The 21,050-nt window shown below is 40.5% G+C and overlaps 1 protein-coding gene across 1 annotated transcript in view; it reads left to right on the top strand.

Annotated features, from left to right (window-relative positions):
- si:dkey-288a3.2 (protein phosphatase 1 regulatory subunit 37) overlaps positions 1 to 21,050 on the top strand; it is a 58,701-nt gene that overhangs the window by 15,967 nt on the left and 21,684 nt on the right. The window contains exons 3-9 of the mRNA XM_047611298.1: positions 331 to 556; positions 3,702 to 3,802; positions 5,919 to 6,066; positions 8,150 to 8,305; positions 9,439 to 9,551; positions 12,718 to 12,859; positions 13,557 to 13,723. Coding sequence (XP_047467254.1) covers positions 331 to 556; positions 3,702 to 3,802; positions 5,919 to 6,066; positions 8,150 to 8,305; positions 9,439 to 9,551; positions 12,718 to 12,859; positions 13,557 to 13,723 — 1,053 coding nt within the window. The remainder of the gene's footprint in view (positions 1 to 330; positions 557 to 3,701; positions 3,803 to 5,918; positions 6,067 to 8,149; positions 8,306 to 9,438; positions 9,552 to 12,717; positions 12,860 to 13,556; positions 13,724 to 21,050) is intronic.

Below are 21,050 nucleotides of genomic sequence, written 5' to 3'. Positions count from 1 at the left end.
CTCTTCCCTTTCCTTGTTTTGCTTGTCAGTCGGGAAAAAACAAAAACAAAACAAAACAACAACAACAACAACAAAAAAAACGATCAAAAAATATCCGTTTTTCAGTAGCCGCACAAATCTGCCACCTCCAGTGATTGATGCAGTCAAATTAGATGTATGTGGAACACTGGCTCTGGCAAATGAACACATCAACTGATGACCAGCTGTTTCTAATTATTATACACTGGTTAATTAGGACGCCGTGTCACCATCAACGGCGGCGGTAAACTGTGTGAAATTCATAATTCATACTCTGGCATCCAATAAGCCTCCCTGATCAAACCGGTACAGGGTGGCATGGATGGAGAGGCCGTAGGAAAAAAAAAGAGAGACCGGGGAGTGTGGATGGTGTACTGCTGGTGCCAGATATGTGTGTGTGTGTGTGTGTGTGTGTGTGTGTGTGTGTTCACGCCTTTCCCTCACACCTCCTGCTTCTGCCCCTCTCTCTCTCTCTCTCTGTCTCTCTCTCAGCAGGGTGTGTGTGTAGGTGGCAGCGTTGAATGTCTGGATCTCAAAGGTAAGCTGAATGCCTCACTCCATCATTATTAAATATGACTGAGGACTTTATGTGACATTCATAATACACTCAATGATTTTACGATGTTTTATGTATTCAATGAAAGTGTAATTATAGAAAATTTGTAATAACATACCGGAAATAATTTTACATTTGTCAAACACACACACAGCACACACTCATTCTTAGATTTCATCTTGAAGCCTGGCACCGGTTCAGGCGTGCTAATTTATCAGAATGATCTGTTAAACATAGCGAAGATTTACCAGTGGAAATCTGTCTTTCAGAACTATTACTGGACTCGATGGGGTAGTATCATTCCACTTGCTACTGATGCCGTTTCTGCTGTCTTTGAAATAGCAGCAGATAAATAGATTATTGGTCATTTACAATTTCATTACCAAGTCCACAATCTAATCCTAATTTGCAGTAATACAGTATGTTTGTATATCTTATGTTCAAATAAACCAAATCCTGATACAAACTCCCAAAGAAAAAAAAAATTAAATTGAGATAATCTAATAGTAGTATTAAGCTACGTTCACTGTAATTATTGTTTACCTAATAAAAAACTGGTAGTGGTACCACTAAAATAAATCTAGGAAGACTTATTCATAATTATGTATTTTAATGTAAACCCACAGATTAAATCTAATCCCAGTTCAAAACATATCACTGAATCCATAACCTAAACTACCATTTTTATTTTTTTATTTTTAATTTTTAAACCAACCATAATACTAATTTAACCTTTAAATTCAATCACTATCACAGATTTTATACAAATCCTAACGCTAAACATACATTCTGAAATGAGTTTAGTGCCAGCTCTACATTTAAACCAAACCTAATCCAACTGTCATATCTTAACCCAAACACTAAATCTACGTCACAAATTAAATTGATTATTACTTCATTTTGTGATCGTTTTGTTAAAGTAATCCTGGTTAAAACTCTGAATCCAATCCAAATTCCATTTCTTAACAAGATTTAGTTTTTGCACATACCCTTAAATTCAAAATCACAGGTGAGTAAGGGGCAGTGTATGTTCAGACTGAACGTTTTAAAACTCCACAAGTTTTTGGAAGTATAGAAGTGGGGCAGCAGATGCATCTATACACAAAGTTGTGTGCGATGCCACGATGGGCGTCACTGCCGTCACGCACTGATGACATCTGACTGCGGGTGTCGCTGCCTTATTATCTACCCGACGCAGGGCGGATTAAAAAAAAGGGGATTTCAGATGGCTCTTCCTTCCACCCCACACGCCCTCTGCAATCGCTCAGTTAAGTGATTATTGTTAAAACAGAAGGGGGAAAAATCAGTTTGGAAATAATTATGATAGTAATTATCATTTCCCCTTCTTGGCCGGGGAGATAAGAATTAACCCAGGAGAGAGAGCAAGGGGGGCAGAGAGACTCTTAGAGTCTTTAAAGTCACGTGAGTTTGTCTGATCAGTCACAGCTTGATTCAAAGTATGACTCCTGATCTGGGCTGGGGAGCCGTAATCAGATTACAAAGTATTAAATGTAATTTCTCAACTGCATTAAGGAATTCATTTCAAACATGTGAAGATGTTTTCTTACATCAAGAAGGACCGTGACTTACTCAACACAGTAATCAGATTACAAAATTATAAAAGTAGCCCCATATAATCACTCCTAAAAATACAATAATCCATTCAGAACAATAGGATTGGATTATGAAACTGTGGCGCAGAATAAAGCGAAACTAAAAAGCTTAAAAGCAGAGTTAAATAAATTCACACAGTTAAAACTGTCAATGTATAACACTAAGCATATGCTGACAGGAAGCTACAGTGAATTAAAGGAAGACTGAGCTGTGTTGATGCTTGTCTACCAATAGTAGTGCAGTCAAGTTCCACATTATAACACATTATATATACCAGGTGAGCAATGGGTCAACAAGAACGATCTGGTATATACTGTACGCCAGGTGTTAATAATTAATGGCGTGTCTTCAAGTTTTTAATAGACAAAAATTTGGTAGGTATGAAAAAGAACTCAAAATATCTTCAGTCAGTTCTAGACTCCACGTAGCTCTGGAGATAGAACTGTCCTTGTAGTGGACAATTCCCAGATGACAGGAGATTGTTTTTGTAGGGCAACGGACTTACTACAATACATGTGGGAATGACAATTACAGTGGAGCTCTAGATGCATTCAGGTGTTATTGTCACAAATGGCTTAGCATGTGCGATTGCGTTTTTCGAGAGGCGCACCCAACATTAGTTATAGACCAAAATCGGCACACAGTTTTAGCACGATGTGCCTCTCAGGCAGTTTCTGCATGGAGGGTGTAAGTCCCCTGATAGTGGGTGTAAAATAAATGCACAGATTTCAGTGCAGGAATGAAAGTGCGGTTCAAGTATAACTTCTACTGTAACTACTATGTAGCTTTGCAACATACTAAAAGAAAACAAGCTACTATATTTAACAGGTTACAAATATGAGGGTGGAGAGTGTAAAGTAAAAATTTAAAGATATCAGTATTTGAAGAGAAGCGTCTATAAATTAAAAAAATATCTGTTTTTTAGGAAATGTTCCACATTCAAAATGAAATTAAAATAAATTACCTTAATACAAAATGTGCAATACTATATGTAGTGGATTAGACGTATAACTGGAATTAACTTCCACCACTGGGTTGTGATAATAAGAATACATTGCCAGTGTATACATTATCGTTTGTTTCTGTGCTATATTGTTCCGTTGTTCGCTCCACATTCAGTGTGGTTTTGGAAGTAAAGTAATCAGACAACATTTAGCAGTTTTAGAAGTTGTGTTGGTGTGTACAGGTACGTTTATTGATTACAATGGTCTGCCGGCAGACGGAAATCAATGGACACTCAAGTATTCACATCTTGGAAGTCCAATCATGAAAAACTGGAGCTGTTACCATTATTTTCTTTCTCTGTCTCTGATTAAGTCTCGGAACTTTATTAAAAGACAACATACACATGCACATAAATAAACTTAGTCTATAAAGGAAGTTGTTTTGTCGTGATTTTTTGCTGAAATGTTCATTTCAGAAAAAGAATAAAGCACATTTAGAGTGGTGCAATTTTGCCTGTTAGCAAACAGCCTCCCAATTATCTTCTGTTTGATTGCTTGCCTCCATCAAGGTGAGCGATTAGACCACCGCTCCTGTGAAGCTCTGGAAGTCGTCCTGAAATCGCTGCACTTTGATTTCATCAATCTGCAGGCAGCCCAACTGGAAGAAAATGTGAGTTTTATGAGCAAAACTTATTTTCCTCGTCTTCATCTTCCACTTCCAATACAGTTTCATATTCAGGCCATGCCTTGTATCAGATTAGAGATTTTTTTTTTTCTTTCCAAAGAAACTTCATAACATTCCTGTCAAATTTGGGGCCTTGCTTTCTTCATTTTTTTTTTATTTTTTATTTCTGTTCCAGGGAGCATCGTCCTTGCTGGATATGATTTTGTACTATGAATCTACAACACATCTTGACATTTCTGACAACAGCAGTATGGGAACATCAGGTTGGAGGGCCCTCGCTCATTTGATAAAGCAGGTTGGCTGACATAGTGGAATAGTAATCTTTTCATGTAGGCTTTCTCAGAGGGTTAATGTACATGCTAGAAAGTGAGTTTGTGGCGCATTACATGGATTGAATGTGCAGGGCAGAGCAAAGGGTGTTAGAAGTCCAATTGCAAACATGAACATGCTGTACAGTACACTGGAATAATGAAGCATCACAGATAGAGCAGGCTGGCAGAGCTGATTATCTGAGAAACTTTGAGTCCATATGTTACTACTGATAGACGTTGTAGTCCTTGTGAACAATAAGATGGGAGACATCATGTGAGGAATTTAAGTTCTGATTATTTGGGCAACATTAATTAGTAATGAGAGCATTTTAAAAATATAATGTCCTTGTAGCTGTTAACTAACCAAATTAATAATTATCAATAAAATAACGTATCTGCACTATTGATGCGATTTCATTGATGGGTGAGGAGCTGCATGCAGTTCATTAAAGCTAAGTACCGGTGACTTCATTTACTTTTATTGTCTGAGAGTTTCCCTCTCACCGCTTGAAACAGCATAGTGGTTGTGTATGGAAGATTTCAGGGTCCCAGTTATAATCTGAGCTTTGTGTGAATGTGTAAAATAAGTAACACAACGAGATCAGTGTATTAATGATAACCGATTGCATGCACTTTCAGTGGGAGAAGGATACTTCACGGGCTAAGCTTGTTCCTAATTATCATTTCCACAGTCACGGTGTGGACACAACAAATGATAAAAAGTGCAAGTGCTTGTGGTTCTGATACAGCAATTCACTGAAGACAGCAGCTGTAAACAATAATTTACTGTATGGGGTCCAAATTATGTCAGTGTTCATTTGAATACAGGGCACAAAACTGAAACAGACCTCAAGTGGGGACATTGTTTTGATGTCCGGTGTGAGCACAGGTACTTCAAGCTGGTCACGTGTGATCAGATTGCCCTGAGAGGTCAATGTATATTTGGATATTCGTTGTCAGCTTAATAATCGGTTGTCTACCAGTTACAATGCCTGACAACTTTTTAAGTTTCCTCAATTTTAGCATATTGATTCATTCTGTTCACAAACATTTATAAGGCTTTATAAGGTATGGTCAAACTATCATCTCAATCATATATTCTTTTTGTTTTTCCGCATAAACATTTTTAAAAAATCATTGCATTTTAGTTAACACATCTTTGCTTTTTTGAACTGAACCTAATTAAAGAGCCAATCAGTGTGTCTTGAATCTGTAGCATTAATGTTACCAAACCCCCACGTTTGTCTGTACTCCTCAAGTCTCCTCTCACTGACTCTTGTGCATCCTACGCCTGTCATACCCCTTACACCGAGCCCTATCCCAAACGCCTACCCAAAATCTTCCACACCTGCCCCAGCCAAGCCTCCACATCATCCTTCAGCCTCGACTTGACCGCCTCATCATTCAGACTTTGGGTTTCCTCTTAGTGCTTGATGTGAGGGAGGACAGACAGGTCAGTCCACTGTTAAAGCAAGTGCTCTGAACCACCTTCTTCACTTGCGTTTTGACAGGTCTTAGAGTTTGACAGCAGCTGGTGAAACTCTCTTTTTGGCTGTGGCTCAGTAGGTAGAGCTGGTTGTCCACAAACCAGAGGGTTAGTGGTTCAATCGAGACACTGTTGCACAGTTGCTCCCGTGTGAATGTATGTGTGCTTGTGTCAATGAGTGGATAAGTGTGACACTGTGATTGCAAAGATGTTTGAGTACCAATAGGCAGAAAAGCCATTGACCATTCATCATTCGCTACTCTTTTCTCTACATTTATCTGTATTCTGTACATGTGTGTTTCAGAGTGTGCGTCTGTCCAGGCTGGATGTGTGTAATGTGTCTGTGGTTGACTATCCGGCTCAGTCACTCTCTAAAGCTCTACAGTCCAGCCGGCTCAGAGTGCTGCACCTTCACAACGCCCAGCTCAGCGGGATGCCACTGTACGCACTAGGTATGGCACACAAACACACTACTATGAATAAGGTCCTGATATACTAAGATATTTGCAGCAACTAAAATACTTATGATGTGCAAATATAGACTGTGGATTTAGTTTTGAGTTTGACCGTAAACGTGTATCTGTTGTGTATCTACATGAGTGTGTATGGTTGTGTCTGTGTTCGGTGGCCAGCAGGACCAGATTTCGACCTGTGACCCTCTCTGCAGGTCTGGACCCGGATTAGAGGCCTAATCTCTTACCTGTCACTTTACACACCGCTGCACATGTCTATAAAGGCTCTGGCAGCCAGGACACACACATGCACAAGCGCACGCGCAGACATACGCACACACACACACACTTTTTGGATCCGTTTTAGTCTCTTGAGCCAAAACATGACCTGAGATACATCCCACTGTATCATAGTTCATATATTATTTTATGAATCAGTCACGCTTGCACATTTATGTAGATGCACTTACAACATATGAATACACAAACAGTTAAAATTGCAACTCGGTATACTATAAACAAAGCATAGAGACTTCAGCAACGTCCGTCCTCTCTAACCTTGTTGATCAACTGCTGTTGTATCTCTCAACAACACTCGTGGGGAAGGAAGAGGAGAAGCAGGGCAGTTGGATGCTGGCTGAAAAGGTCACATGACCACAAATGAACAGGGTGTAGACCAAGGCACATACACACAGACACACCATTACACACATATAAATACACCACAGGCAAACACAACTCAGAGGGGGGTTGAGTGCTGCACATGGATGGACGGATGGACACACACACAAACACACGGCGTGCAAAACAGGGGTTGTTAATAACAGCCTTCAGGTGCCAAACTCCACAGTGATGTAGCAGTCAGATCACCAAAACTGGGTTCGGAAAAGTAATCTCATCACTTTATATCCACTTTGATAAATCTAACAAATTAAATGATGTCACAATAAATCCATCTCTGTTCCTGACTTTTTCTTGGGAAAAATAAATAAATAAAACAAAGCAAGCACAGCTTCTCATCTTCTCTCAACTGGGAGCAGAGAAAGACCCAAATGGACACAGTATGCTGCCCACTCTTCCCGACAGCAACTTGTTCCTCCAACATTTTCAGCCCCACTTCCTGGATCTCTTTGATATTTTAGGGTCTGCCAAACTCCCCTCCTCCTCCCTGGCCCCGCACTCTACCCCATCATCTCTGCCTTTACTGAGCCCACCCACTCCCCCACCCCTTCCCTACCGGCGGGGGGTCCCAGCTGAGGATCATTGCCTTCGATCGGAGGGGCTTGTGATTGCAGGATTGGGCGCTTGCGGTGGAGTCGACCGGATCAATCCTACCGATTCCACCATTTGGTTCCCACTGTGCCTGATGACAATGTTGGCATTCCACATGCAGCCCAACAGGCCTGATCAAATCTGCAGCATCGATCTAGATGCAGGGGCAGAGAGGACCCAGGCAAGGACAGATGTGTAGCACAGTACAGTGCATGTAACACAAATGTATAGGGAATGCCCACGACACACACATGTAGTACATACATACAAAATAACCCTCTGAAACACCTCCATGACATTTTTAAGAGAATGTCCTGGGATTTGGCAAATGTTTTGTTAGAGCTCCTTTGCAAACGATTTTCAACAATGGCTGCTCCTGGTTGTGAAGGTCTGCCATTTCTTTACTGTAATAATTGCAGGAGGCAGTGGTTCCTGCTGTGCTCTGAATTTCATACTCAGGTTCACTCAGTCAGCACACAGAGGCCCCATGTCAGGCACTCAGAGGACAAGCTTGTACAATGGATCCTATTTATTATCAATTAAAAACATCAATATCTTAATTAGGTGAGAAGTCAAGTCCTTGCTGCAGTCTCCTCTCACTCTCAGACAGCTATGCCTATGGTCATTTTACTCTCAACCAGATCCAACTTGACTAAATGAACAACTATCCATGTCAAATGTCTTCCAAATATTTCCAAATGCAGTACAAATCAAATCCAAACAAAGGTTTGAGGGTCGTATAACGTGCTTGGAGGCATGCATGTTAATTGTCTGATTATTTGCACACCATTTTATCTCTTGTTGTCCGTAGCTGGTGCACTGAAGACAAACAGGGCTTTGCAAGAGCTTCACCTTACCAGCAACCTGTTGAATAGCTACCAGGATGCCTTGCAGTTGGGAGACCTTCTACGATACAACACGACTTTGCAGACACTGGAACTTAGCAACAATGCTGTAGCAGATACTGGTAAAATTTTGTGGCAAACTGGAAATATTTAACTAAAGTTCTACAAAGCTAATATGTGTAATATATAACATGTAATGTTTTTGTTGGAGTGTGCAGTTGTGTTTTATCGAGAGCTCTCATGTCCTTTTTGTTAAATGTAATTGCATTAGTATGGTTAGTATGGTGGATGCTGAATGATGCAGACATTAAACAACAAGGAAAAAGGTATATGCAGTAAACTGGTGAGAGATCACGCCTTACTAAAGAGGCTGTAAGAGGTATTTTTAACTTTGGCAGAGCAGAGCCATCCTAGCTGTGACCTCCTGCTACCAGTCTTAATGCTAAGCAGGGCTAACCGGATATTGCCTCTAGCTCTATACTTAATGCCAAGTCAAGAGGTTCTTGGATACGCATTTTTGTAAAAATTTCTATCCAGCCCCTAAATCCCAACATCTACAGTCAAGGGTTCACACATTTCTATGCTCAGCCAATGTTTTCAGGTGTCACACAGAGACACATCTCAGACATTATCCTCAGTTTGTTCTGTGCTGATAAACCAAAAAGTAAACTAAAATAAAATAAAATAAAAATAACACTGAAGTCCTGTGTGGCTTCCAATGCTTGGGCAAATGTTTGGTTTGGTTCATATTTGGGAAATCTGTATTCTTTCTAAGAACAAAACAGGTAGCATGTCTCTGCTGTTCAAAAACACTGTATTAACATCTGTAAAGCTCAGAAATTCAAATGACATTATATAGGGCAACAATAGAAATACCACCAGACACTTAAATTTGACACACAGTTGCTTTGTGTAAGGAAATGGATTCTTGGAATTTAGTTATGCATATTTTGTGATTGTGACCTGCAACCTGAAAATACAACAAAATGAAAACAGCAAAGCAATAGGATAGTTAAATAAAGTGGGAAGGGTCATCACACAGTCTGCAAGCTTGCACAACCATCTCATTATACAGATAGGTGGAAAGATGCAACTTCCTTCAAAGGTACTGGAGCTTAAATCATATATATACTGTCTATCAGCGAAGTAGTACTCCCACTAGCATCTGGTAACACCAGCATGGACAGACAATTGTTTGTGGTGCTTAGCACCATTATTATATATCTAACTTTTTTTTCTTTTTTTAAATGTGTAGGTTTGGAGGAGCTGTGTGATGGTCTTAGATGCCAAAGCGTAGGTCTGAAGGTCTTGCTGCTGAGGAACAACAAGATCACTGTGAAAGGAATGAAACATCTGGCCAAGGCCCTGGTACGGAAATCCTGTCCATGCCACTTAATAGTCCATATATTATGCCATCTAACCACACGAGAGGTTAAAAGTGTTTACATCTGCTTCAAATGGAGGAGTGCAAAAACAGAAAAAGTGAGCTTGAGGGCAAAGTTTACTTTAACTTTAGTTTGCAACATAGGACTGCCCCCACTTACTGGTTTTGGACCAAAGTCCAACTTTTGTTGTTTGGTGATGGAGGCCCTCCTGCATTAGGTACGGCTCTCTGCTTTGCAGCACCTGGTGGGGCTTGCTCTGTTAGCTTGACTGTGCTGTGCCACAACACAAAATGTTTCTTTAAAATCAATGGTGTGTTTCTGAAGCTGGATAGGACTTTGTCGCCAGCACAGAATGTACAATATCGTTTTTTAAACATTGTTTTCTTTAGCTGACACAAACTCAAAATAGTGACGATAGCTATAAAACACACATCTCTCTCTTTGTAAGATGTCCTCATGCTGAAAACGTGACTTGTAGCATATGTGACGTCACTCCTCTAGATGCAAGAAAGTAAAAATCTATCAGTACATTTATAAATTTATATATATCCTATATATAGAAGAAGGTAAAAATATAATATTTTTACTCCGCAAAATGGGGAGAATAGTAACGCACAGTGACTGGGATAAGTAACTTTAACCTGATTACTGGGTTGGAAATAGTAACGCCTTGGATTGTAAGTCTTCAACAGGGGGCACTAGTGCGAGTTAGATGTAGAACACATAGGCCTATAGTTGGTAGGTGGTCCCTACTTAATCTCCACCTCGTGTGGAAGAGGCATTCAGAAAGTCGAATTCTGAGCATAGCTCGATTAGGCTGTGCATGTAAACACACTTACAGTTAGACCATCATTCAGGCCTTAATACTATTAGTAAGTAACTCGGGGTTACCCTGAATTTATCATTCACCCCCAGCGTTTTTTGAAGTATTAACAGATCAAAGAACAGAGACATTTTGTATACTGGACTACAGTGGGAAAAAATTGAGCAGCACATAATGATTAAAAAACTATCTCAGTAAGATGACAGGAAAGTAACACAGAGTGCTGAGTACACTGCTTTCAAAGAAAGGAGCTATTGTTGTAGTAGCAGTGGTACATCGAACTGTTTAGACCATTTGTTTTGTGGGTTTTTTTGTGAGTTTTTTTTTTTTTTTTTTACTTTCAAGCTCTGTGTACAATAGCTTGTGAAATTTGACTCAAAATAGGCCTGCGTGTCATATTAAACTAGAAAAGTTCAAACTGTAAAATTTGATGAGGTTTAGTATCTAGTTCTGATGATAAAAGTTTAAATGAAGCAGAAAAAGCTTAAACTTAAAACTTAAATGTCCCCATGTGAGGAAGCAGGGTCTCGGTTGGTTAAAGTACTGGGCAAGGTAAATGCATACATACTGAAGGTATGTAGTTCTCAAGTCCCTTGAACTATAGGAAAACATTTAACTATAAAATTAAGGCGAAGACATTCTTTTTCTGTGTCTGACAATGACTGAAATGTTGTATTTAATGTTTTAAGTTAAATGTAAAAAGACACTCAGTGAGGAAAATTGAGCTTCGTGTATGACAGTCGCTTAGCCGAACAGTCCATACCTGCTTTCCTCTCCGGTATTGAGGAAATGAGCCTCATCCCGAAAATTTCCCGTCTGAAAACGTCCCGCCTACACGCATCTCACTGTACACTCCTAATAACATGCATTCCTCCTGCCTGATTGGCGGCATAAACTGCACTTCCCTGTCATGTGAGTGGCGATTGTGGAAGTCAAAAGGCTAGAAATTAAAGGCCTGCCTGGTACTCTCTCACAAACACACTTCCCCCAGTCTCCCTCAGTGCTACCAAAAGAAGGAACAGTTTGATTAAATAATAGATATGTGTTAAGGAGGCCTGCTCATACGGCCTGCCAGTCACAGGGATAAGTAGATGTCCTTGCAGGCCATAATAATGATAATTAGAGCCGTAGCTGGTCGTGTCAGATATGATGAGGAGGAGAGCTGTTATTAACCTTTCTGGTTGGTGTATCTCCTTTTCTTCTTTATCCTCGCTTGTTGTCTTGTCTTTTGCAGGACAAGGGGAGCAGATGTGGCCCAAAATCCACTCAACTTCAATTTGTAGAATTAAGCTGATGATGTCTAAATTTACTCTTGACAAAAACTCTAAAAATGATCATTCCGAGGTGAATATGTCATGCAGAGCTTTAGCGTTTTTTCCTACTTTGCATGCTTCTACTGTTTTTTGTTTAAAGCCAGCATGTCATGTGTGAAAGCATACTGTGTTTTTGGTGGTTTCACACTCCTACCCCCCTCAAACTTCTCACTCCAACCCTCCCGTGGTTTACGTTTGACAGGTTTCAACCATGCTTGACTCTCACACACTCTCAACCACGCAGTCGCCTCTTTAATTGTCTGCTATTATCCCTCGTGCATATCCATTCGGGATGCTCTACCTCCCTCTCCTCCTCCCCTCTTCACCGGAGAAGCTTCTCCGCACGCGTTGGATGTGGCAGTGCCTCTCTGTGCTGCGACTCAGTGAGGTGGGGTGGGGAGGGGGGGCTCTCAAGTGTGTTTGTTGTCACCGCGGTGCAAATTAACTCAGAAGAAGACGCTCTCCGGGTCTGTCAGTTGCCTTCCTGGCTTCCTTTCCGCCCCCGTGCTCTCTCTCTCTCTCTCTCTCTTCAGAGCAGTGACCAGAGGAGTTTAACAAGGGTGGCGAGGCGAGGGGGCAGCCGAGGAGTGGGTGCTGCGTTCCTCTTCAAGCTGTTGGGCAACATGGGCCCCTTGTGCCCCAGACACCCCCAGCTTTATGCACCAGCTAATCAACCTTCACTGTTAATCTGGCTCTGAGGAATGAAAACAGAAGTTCAGAGCATTTAACATGAGAGGAAACATTTTTGAAAAGGAATAATAATCACTGCATAATAATGATGATAATTAAAACTTCCCAGTCTTTCCACGCTCACTTGCACAGTGAAAGCAGCACACACACACACAGGTCCAGAGCACTGTTGGGTTTTGTGAGTTTGAACTTACTTAGACTGGTGAGGTTTAAAAGGTACAATTTCTCTCAAGTCTTTATAGCAAACTCCTTGATTAACATTGTTTAGTCCCAGGTAAAAGATGAGATGAATCACTGAGATCTCATAAACCGTTTTCTTACAGCCAGTCCTGAAGGTCTTGCAGGTCCTGGATTTGGGTGAAAACGATCTGGGGGACGAGGGGATCCTGGTCATCAAGGAGCCTCTGATGGTGAACTGCTCAATGCTGCAGCTTGGCCTGGCCCAGGCCAACATCACCTGTGAAGGTACGGCAATACACATGTAGAGCATCTAACACAGCACAGTGTTAGTTATGTACTTTCTTAAGTTATGTAATACAAGAGCGTTGAATCATTTTCAAAATTAAACTCTATAAAAACTAAAGTGAATTTTGGTGAGACCAACATTTTGTTTTATCAACAGTTCTGATTATGTTTTAGTAATTTGCTGTATATTGTAAAATGCTACTGATTAATCAGATTAATTTTTTTTGCTATCATCATTTTTTTCTATTTAATCAGTAAAATCTTAGAGCTACAAGAAAAGTAGCTCTAAACAGAAAGGTGCATAAGCACTTACTTTCGCTGTGTCTAATAATTGCTCAAATTAAAGATTTTAATTGATTGCTTCGTTGCAATGTTGTAATTTGTAACTAAACAACATGAGAAATGGTATCAACATGCTTACCTGAACAGATATTAATCTTGTTCTGAAAATGGTTTCTCAGAGCAGAGATGCTTGGGATGCTAAATGTAACCAAAACGCTTCAGGTAAATGTTTTCCTAGTTTAGCTTTTAAAGTGAAGCCCAATGTAACTAACATTATAAGGTAAAAGAAATAAACTGATACTTAAAAGGAAATAATCTAGGTTGCAACCTGGACCTTTTAAATTCAAACGAACCCAGCAATCATCCTGGCTGGCAGAACTTGTAAGTCTCTGACAAAACCTGTTTTCTGGTGAAGGGGCTGTGGCGTTGGCAGAGTTCCTGGCAGAGAGCCACCAGATTCAGAGACTGGACCTCCGTCAGAATGAGGTGAAGGTTGGAGGCCTTATGGCGCTAAGCTTGGCCCTGAGGATAAACCGCTCTCTTGCCAGTCTGGATGTGGATGACATACCTCCAGAGGAGCAGGTAGGGGAACTTGTTCTTACAGTCTAATCTCTTCAGCTTGGTCTCAAACTGAAACATGACTAACCCAACATATCTATATGCTGTTTCTCTGGATTTTATCTTATGAGCTTGGAGCTTTCCAGAAAGATTAAAGAAAAAAATTTACAACAACACACACTAGCTGGAGCCCAAAAGATACACCAGTATGACTGAAATTAGCAGCCAAGTTATTACAGATAAAAGACATTTGTGTGATAAGAACTAATTCAGAAATGCTAAAGATATGCGTTCAGAAATTGTGTTTCTGTACCTTGTGTGCTGTGTTTAAGTACTGGAAAATCTGTCAACAGATTTATTTTCATTTATTTTGTCACATCAGTTGCTTGGCTCTAGAGTTGCTGGGAATGTTGTTTGGTAGGTCAGGTGTGCCATCGTTTCTCTATCTCAATATTCTTTGGGTAGATTGCCATTCTATTCAGACCTCCTGATGATGAATCCTAATTTTTTTTGATTGTGTGACTTTTCTAACAATGGTGTTTAAGGTTTTTGGCTTGGGAAGAAATGGCCTACAATGACTTAATGCATCAGTGTGAAATTCAGTTGAGAAAAAGTTTGAATAACTTTAGTAACTGTTCATAAAGCGGCAACAGGTAAACATTTGGTTTATTTCAAAATGAAAAATAGCTAATGTCAACAACAAACTACAATAGAAAAATGGTAAAAAAAAAAAAAAAAAACGAAACAAAAAAACATTACTGATGTAATGTAATGATCCACCACTGTGCTGGCTAGTGGTGCTGTCACAGGAAATTGTTTGCACATTGTCTCTCAGTTTTAAACATTCAAACAACTTTTGATGTTTTCATTTAAATGTTCCTTCTAAAATTAAAGGGCATCAGTGACTTTAGGACTAACATTATGATATATTCAGACTCAATGTGCTCACAGATTTGTCACTTTGTGTCACAAGTTAGTCATTTTTGTCTCAGTTCATTAGTGATACTCATACTACTGCTGCGCACAAGCGTGCGTGTGTGTGTGTGTGTTTTCTCTCTACCTTCCATGGCTGCAGAGGCCCGAGGAAAACGGTGCCATAACTTTAATACATGCCCCTGCTGGATTCACAAAATAATTACCCACACTTGCCATCTGTTTGTCATGATTTTATCTCTGCTAACTTATTTGCATATTAAAGCATTAATTAAAATCTCTAAGGAAGGCAATGCTTACTTTAAAATTAACTCTGAAGGCAATCCGTGCACAGCTTCCAAAGTTGTTTTATTTTTGTTTGCAGTGTTTTTTTTTTTTTTGTTTGTCTGTGCGTTGTTTACACGATTAAGTCTGATTTTTATGAAATGTCTCCTCTGGCTAAAGTCAAGCGGCAAGATGGGCCAGATATTCGAGAAGCGGCTTTGAAGAGCCATGACACTTCTGTGAATGTGTGTCATTAAAGCCGGGATTTCTTCCTCTTCCTCTTCCTCACTTTTTTTTTTGCACATGCACCAAAAAGCCTGTATACTAGTGACTCTGTTTCCCTGGTCCTCTGAGCTGCTGAGAGATGTGATTAGCATTTCCACCATTGTTGGGTGTTAGTGTGGCTGGGCATTTTAGGGGACTTGTAATAAGGGAAATTTTAAGCTCTGTCAGGTTTTAGAGTCACACAGCTGGGATTTGTCTTGGCGTGGCATATCCAGGTGGGAGGAGTGACGATTGTATTAAAAAGCAAATCTTTCCATCAGAAAACAGCGGGTGGCCAGATCAAGTGTTCTCGCTCAGTCACATTCCCCGGGTCGCCAAGGAATATGTGAAAATTTCATTCTTCTGAAGGAAAATAAGTGTGGGTATGAATGTTATTGAGTGATGGAGGGGGTTATGGCAGCACTTTGTGTGTGTTTGCCAGTCGCTCATATGGAGCCTGTGTGTCCATACATGTGCTTTTTTGTATGTGTGTGGTTTTACGGTGACACGGGGGGCAATTGAACATGCGCATATTTAAAAGGCGAGAAAAGAAGGTGGGAAAAGGGGAAGAAATCTGGGTCCTCTCGTCTTTGTTTACAAGAGCATGATTTTTCATGTCTGTTGCCACACTGCTCCATTTGATCAGTGGCCTCTTTGCTATTAATTATTAATTATTTACTCATTTAAAATATTCATGGCACCCTGCCCTAGTGGAAAGCAGCCTTTTCTGAGGGGCAAGTTCTCTACGTAGCCCCTGCAAGGTGAAGTTGTTTACGCATCCTTATCAGGGGACTCTGTTAACCCAGCTAATGAAGTGAACTTCCCCTGCCTGACACTCTCCTAATCGCGGGTTGAACGAGGGAGCCTTGCAGCCTGTTTACCTGTTTGATGCTTGAATATTTGGCTTTGGCCAACGTGAATGTCCTGTCAGCTGTTCCCCAGAGGAGGGGTTCAGTGATACTACTGGAGTATCCTCTACTGAATGTTGTATATCAGCACCATGTAACCGTTAGAGGGTTGTTGTCTTACTGATGGATTACTACAGGAGCAAGGTGTGTGTATGTGTCTAAGTGTGTGTGCAGGAAGAAAAAGCAGACAGAAGGAGGTTTAGTAATTGTTTCATTGGTTTCATGCAGATTCTTTGAGAGAAAGCAAAGAGGAATGCCAAGTATTCTAGCCCAAGCTTACCAGTGTTACCTAACCAGCCATACTAGGTGTTTGATAACACTGACCTTTGTTAAATCAATCAAGTGTATTTACATGCACATTAAAAAAAATGAATTATTCCCTTAACCGGACCATAGCAGGAGAACTTAAGTGCATGTAAACACATTACTTTAATTACACATTACTAAAATTGGAGTTATCCAATTAAGACATCCAGGTAATGCGATTGGAATTCAGTTTTCTTCGGCATGTATAGGCTATATTGGACTACAACAGGATAACGCATGCGCACATGCTCCACAACCACTGCGATGGCAGTTACTGTGTCTCGCACAGAGCCCGATATCCACTGCTGAATCTCCTCTTCTCCTTGGATGTGCAGCTCGTAGATTACCAATTGCCATGATCATTGAAAAGGTGTGGGATATTGCTATACAAGTTATATATAAACACAGTCGCACATGCATTCCCCGATCAGTATAGTTTCCCAAACGTGACTTAGGAATAATTCACCTATACGTTTCCATTAACGATCGTGTAACAACACATTTGATTGGTTTGATTAAAAAAAAAAAAAAAAAGATCAAAAATCTCTGCTCTTCAGAGACGTGTCTTTATGGGAGTAGACCAAAACTTGTTTTTGAACTGAATCTTCGACAGTGATACAGTCTGTCAGGCCGTCAAGTGACAAAATCAGAATGTAACAGGCAGATACAACAACATCAGAGCGAAAAAAGTGGGTTCACATCGAAGCCACCAATAAAATCCTGGGTCGAAAGCCAGGTTGTTGACCACACGTTTTTCGCTCGTTTTTTCTGCACCAGACGTAGCGCGCACATTATGTACGAGATTTAAAAAAGTGTACTATTATCCATCTGGTTGTTGTTCAAAATGTCAGTCTGCCGCGTGAACGACTCTTGTTTATTATATGACATAATAGGTCAACTGGAAAGGTGGCCATATTAACATGGTATTAACCTGCTGAAAAGACACATATCGCCACCTGGCAGAGGATATACTCCCGTCAGTTATTCGATTTTCTCCCCTGCATGTAAACTGGGACATGTACCGCATTCAGAAAGTCGAATTTTGAGCACAGCTCAATTAAGCTGTGCATGTAAACGCACTGACGGTTATAAAACCTCTTTATGGAGAAATCACACTCAACCAACCTGATATAATACCTTAGCCTGGAAGCAACTTAGCAACTTCTTCTTACAAACTTGGACTGGAGCCCCTCCACTGGGAATTGATATGATATTCTCCTGCAATCAAATCATTTGGGTGAACTTTATGTGATGAACAGGGCCATAGTCAGTGAACAACAATGCAGAGAAGCAAGCTGTTTGGAGTTCATAAAAGATATTGACAGCAAAATAACTTTGAAGGACAGTGGTTAAGGCATTTATCAATAATAATTAAGTGTTAATTGCTTAATGTCTCCTACTTCGCTGCTCTGATTGGTTGTTGGACTCTCATGTTTTCTTTTTCTGTATCAGTTGAAACACAACCCATAATACAAATTAATGTTGCCCAACTAATATTCTGATAAAAATTGCATCTGGCTGCCTCAGGCAAATGCTGCCTTTAAAACCATCCTTCAAACTTTTCTTCTTCTGCGTAGTACAGTCCAAAAGTGAAGCCAATCGGAGCCACATTATCGATGACCCGTCCAGACTCACTTGCATTTTTGTTTAATTAATACCGGACTCTGCACTACCTCCACAGGTTACAAAGACATATTGGATTGTACATTGTACTTATTTATTTTTAGTCATCTGTCAACCATTTGGTCATCATGAGGTCGCATCCTGTTTCTGTAGTGTCAAATGACAGAAATTAGAGGGGATGGAGCATAGGACCAATACTGCAGTCAGACACCAAGGGGAGCTCTACTTGCTTTGGCTCGACTTATGAGGAGCTGTTCCGCTGTCCATCTTTATATAGTCTATGGTTTCTGTCAACAGCATGGTCTCAGAGGCTATAATCATACTGTTTATCCTGTTGTTTCCCACTGACACAGCAATTACATTTGCCGTTGATTAAGGACAATGAAAAGATGTGTACTGTGTTCTATCTTTACTTTATATAACAATGCTGACTGTTGAGTTTACTGCCTTTTTATTATGCTCCTGGAAAGTCAGAGATGTGGGAGTGAAATGTAAAAAAAGGCACATGTGTTTACAAAATATACCTCACAAAGGATGCAATTTAAAGGAGCGTAAATTCTTATTTTAGGAATAGCATGAGACAAAGAGGTCTCTGGGTATGTTTTTGGGCACCCTTGCTGTCACGGTCAGTCCCAGTAGGGTGGCTAGGTGACAGGACAGCCTGACCATGCATGTAGTAGGCACTCAGGTTTCAGCTCGCATCATGATGACACCACTGCTCTGGGGAATAGAGTACGTAGGCAGACAACAGCAGCCAGGCAGAACAAACCTCCCAGCAACGCCTCAGAGGGCAGCGGGGAACTGCTCCAAGCATCTGGAGGGACCAGGGTTCACACTGCTACCATATCAGTCAGTCACCTACTGGAACCACACCACACATTAGAGCTCACATAGCTCAGAGAGCGTAAAGGAACGACTGTTTTCAACAACTATTTAATCAAGTGAATGATCAGAAAACATCTCACACTGACCTAATAAATGAAACAGAATGAAACAGAAATGACTGAGGTGATATATGTATATCTGAATGACTCCCAGTCAGTAAATACAAACTAAACCACAACAAGAAATGTTTGTCCAGTGGGCAGGCAGTACAAAACATAACTAATATCTTAATCCACTGCACAGTATATGAACCAAGTAAACACACAGTTTACTTTAGAAACATTCATTCTTATCTATTCTTATTCAATTTAACTGGGTATAAGAACCTTATTTAAAAGGCAGTTTGCTTCCAGCCCAATACAGTACAATGGAGTGGAATGGAATTTGGTGACTGACAAAATTACTTTGGTAGTCTACAAATCTAAAGGTGAAGATTCATTTCAGTTGCAATGTGGGCCTCCATGGGTTCTCGCAGTTCAAAGATCCCGCCTGTTCTCAGGTTTCTCACTTGTTCATTGCCCAGAGCGTCACACAGCTTCCAGCCTCTCTTCTACGTCTGCTGCCATTTCTTCCCTAGTTAAATGCATGAATGCCGCTGTCCTCATAAAGTAAAAGAAAACATCACTAATCAAACCAAGACACCTTTTTCTTGGTCCCTGGTGGATACTTTCAGTGGTGATCATGGGCCATACACAGCAAGCAGTGGTCTGGCACATTATTCAGTATAATAGCCACCAGTGATGAAGTAAGCTTTCTTATCTGTCTTTCGGTAGCTCATCAGTCCTTGCTGCTTATGAGAATCAGTGAATGATCAGCACTAACCACAGCATACCTGGGAACTCCAAACAATAACTGACATATTGTGACCTAAGTCCAGAGCTCATTTTTCTTTTAGTATATACAGTATGTATTGCACATATGAGTGGCCCTCTACACAAAGCAGCACTACTTTTTCAGAGTCAACTTTCCTCCTGATACCTCTGAAAGGGACAAAGCTGGATGAGTCTCTCCAGTAGACAGGGGGAATGGGGTGTGGGAGGGGTGGAATCCCCATGTCTCTCCGCAAACACAACAACAACTGCAGCAACACACTCCTCGCTGCACTCCTGATGTATTTTCAGGCAAAAACAGGCATATTTGCCAGCTGTGTAATTTACTGCGGCTCTCATTTGCATATTAAAGCCTTAATTAGCCCCTCTGAGCGTGTGTGTGTGTGCTTCCGTGTCTGTGTGAGTTTGGGGGCTGGGGTTGTAGTATAATCACTAAGATGTGTAGTCAGGAAAGGGGGGAAATGGTGTGGATCGGGAGGCAGCAGAGCTGGGCCGGGGACCCGATTCAAGCTGGGCCAGCGGGGCCAGCTGGTTCTGACACAGAATTAGACGAAGCTCTTCGACGAATAACACTCAACACATCTCCTTGTCATTTGTAATCCTGCTCTAATGAAAAGTTAGATTTGAGAAGAAATATCAGAAGAGGAAAGGAGGTATTTTTGTTATCCTCTCAGTGAGTGGAGGTGATTGAAATCTGCCAGTTGGCCGTGCAGGTGGGAACATTGAAATACTAGTCTTAAAAGTGTTCGTAATGTTACAGTCAAACTATAACACAGATCATTCATATAAATGTTTATCACATAGAATTCACAGTTGTCTGAAGTCTGTCAGTTTTTCCATTAATACAATTATTCCATTAAAGGTGTATTTATTGTGTTCTGAGGACAGGATATGTCGACTTAGGTTGTCCCTAAATCCTAAAACTTCCGAAAAACTACATTTTTCTTGTTTAGTAGAAAGATGGACAGGGAATGCGGGCTGACAACATGCATTACAAGTCCAACCGTCTAGTATCTGGGATTGTGGAATCAGATAGCGGATCGCATCGCCTTTCAACAATTTATTTCGCTGTAATGTAATGTCTTATTTTTTTTAAACTACAAATAGAATTCTAACTGTGCTTCTGTGGGTTTGACTGTATAGTAGACAAATAGTTTCCTGGCTTCTCTAGTACAGTGAGTAGATTGACAGCAATCTGCCCAGTAAATATTAAGCTGAAACCAGGACACAGTTTATCTATCTTAGAATAAAGGCTGGAAACAAGGGAAAATATCTACAAACACCCATGAATATTCATCAAAAGCTCACCAATTGTAGTGTAAATACTTTGCTTAATAT

Source organism: Mugil cephalus, chromosome 17, assembly GCF_022458985.1.
Source record: "Mugil cephalus isolate CIBA_MC_2020 chromosome 17, CIBA_Mcephalus_1.1, whole genome shotgun sequence".
Taxonomy (NCBI): Eukaryota; Metazoa; Chordata; class Actinopteri; order Mugiliformes; family Mugilidae; genus Mugil; species Mugil cephalus.
This window is presented reverse-complemented; position numbering and strand designations above follow the sequence as displayed.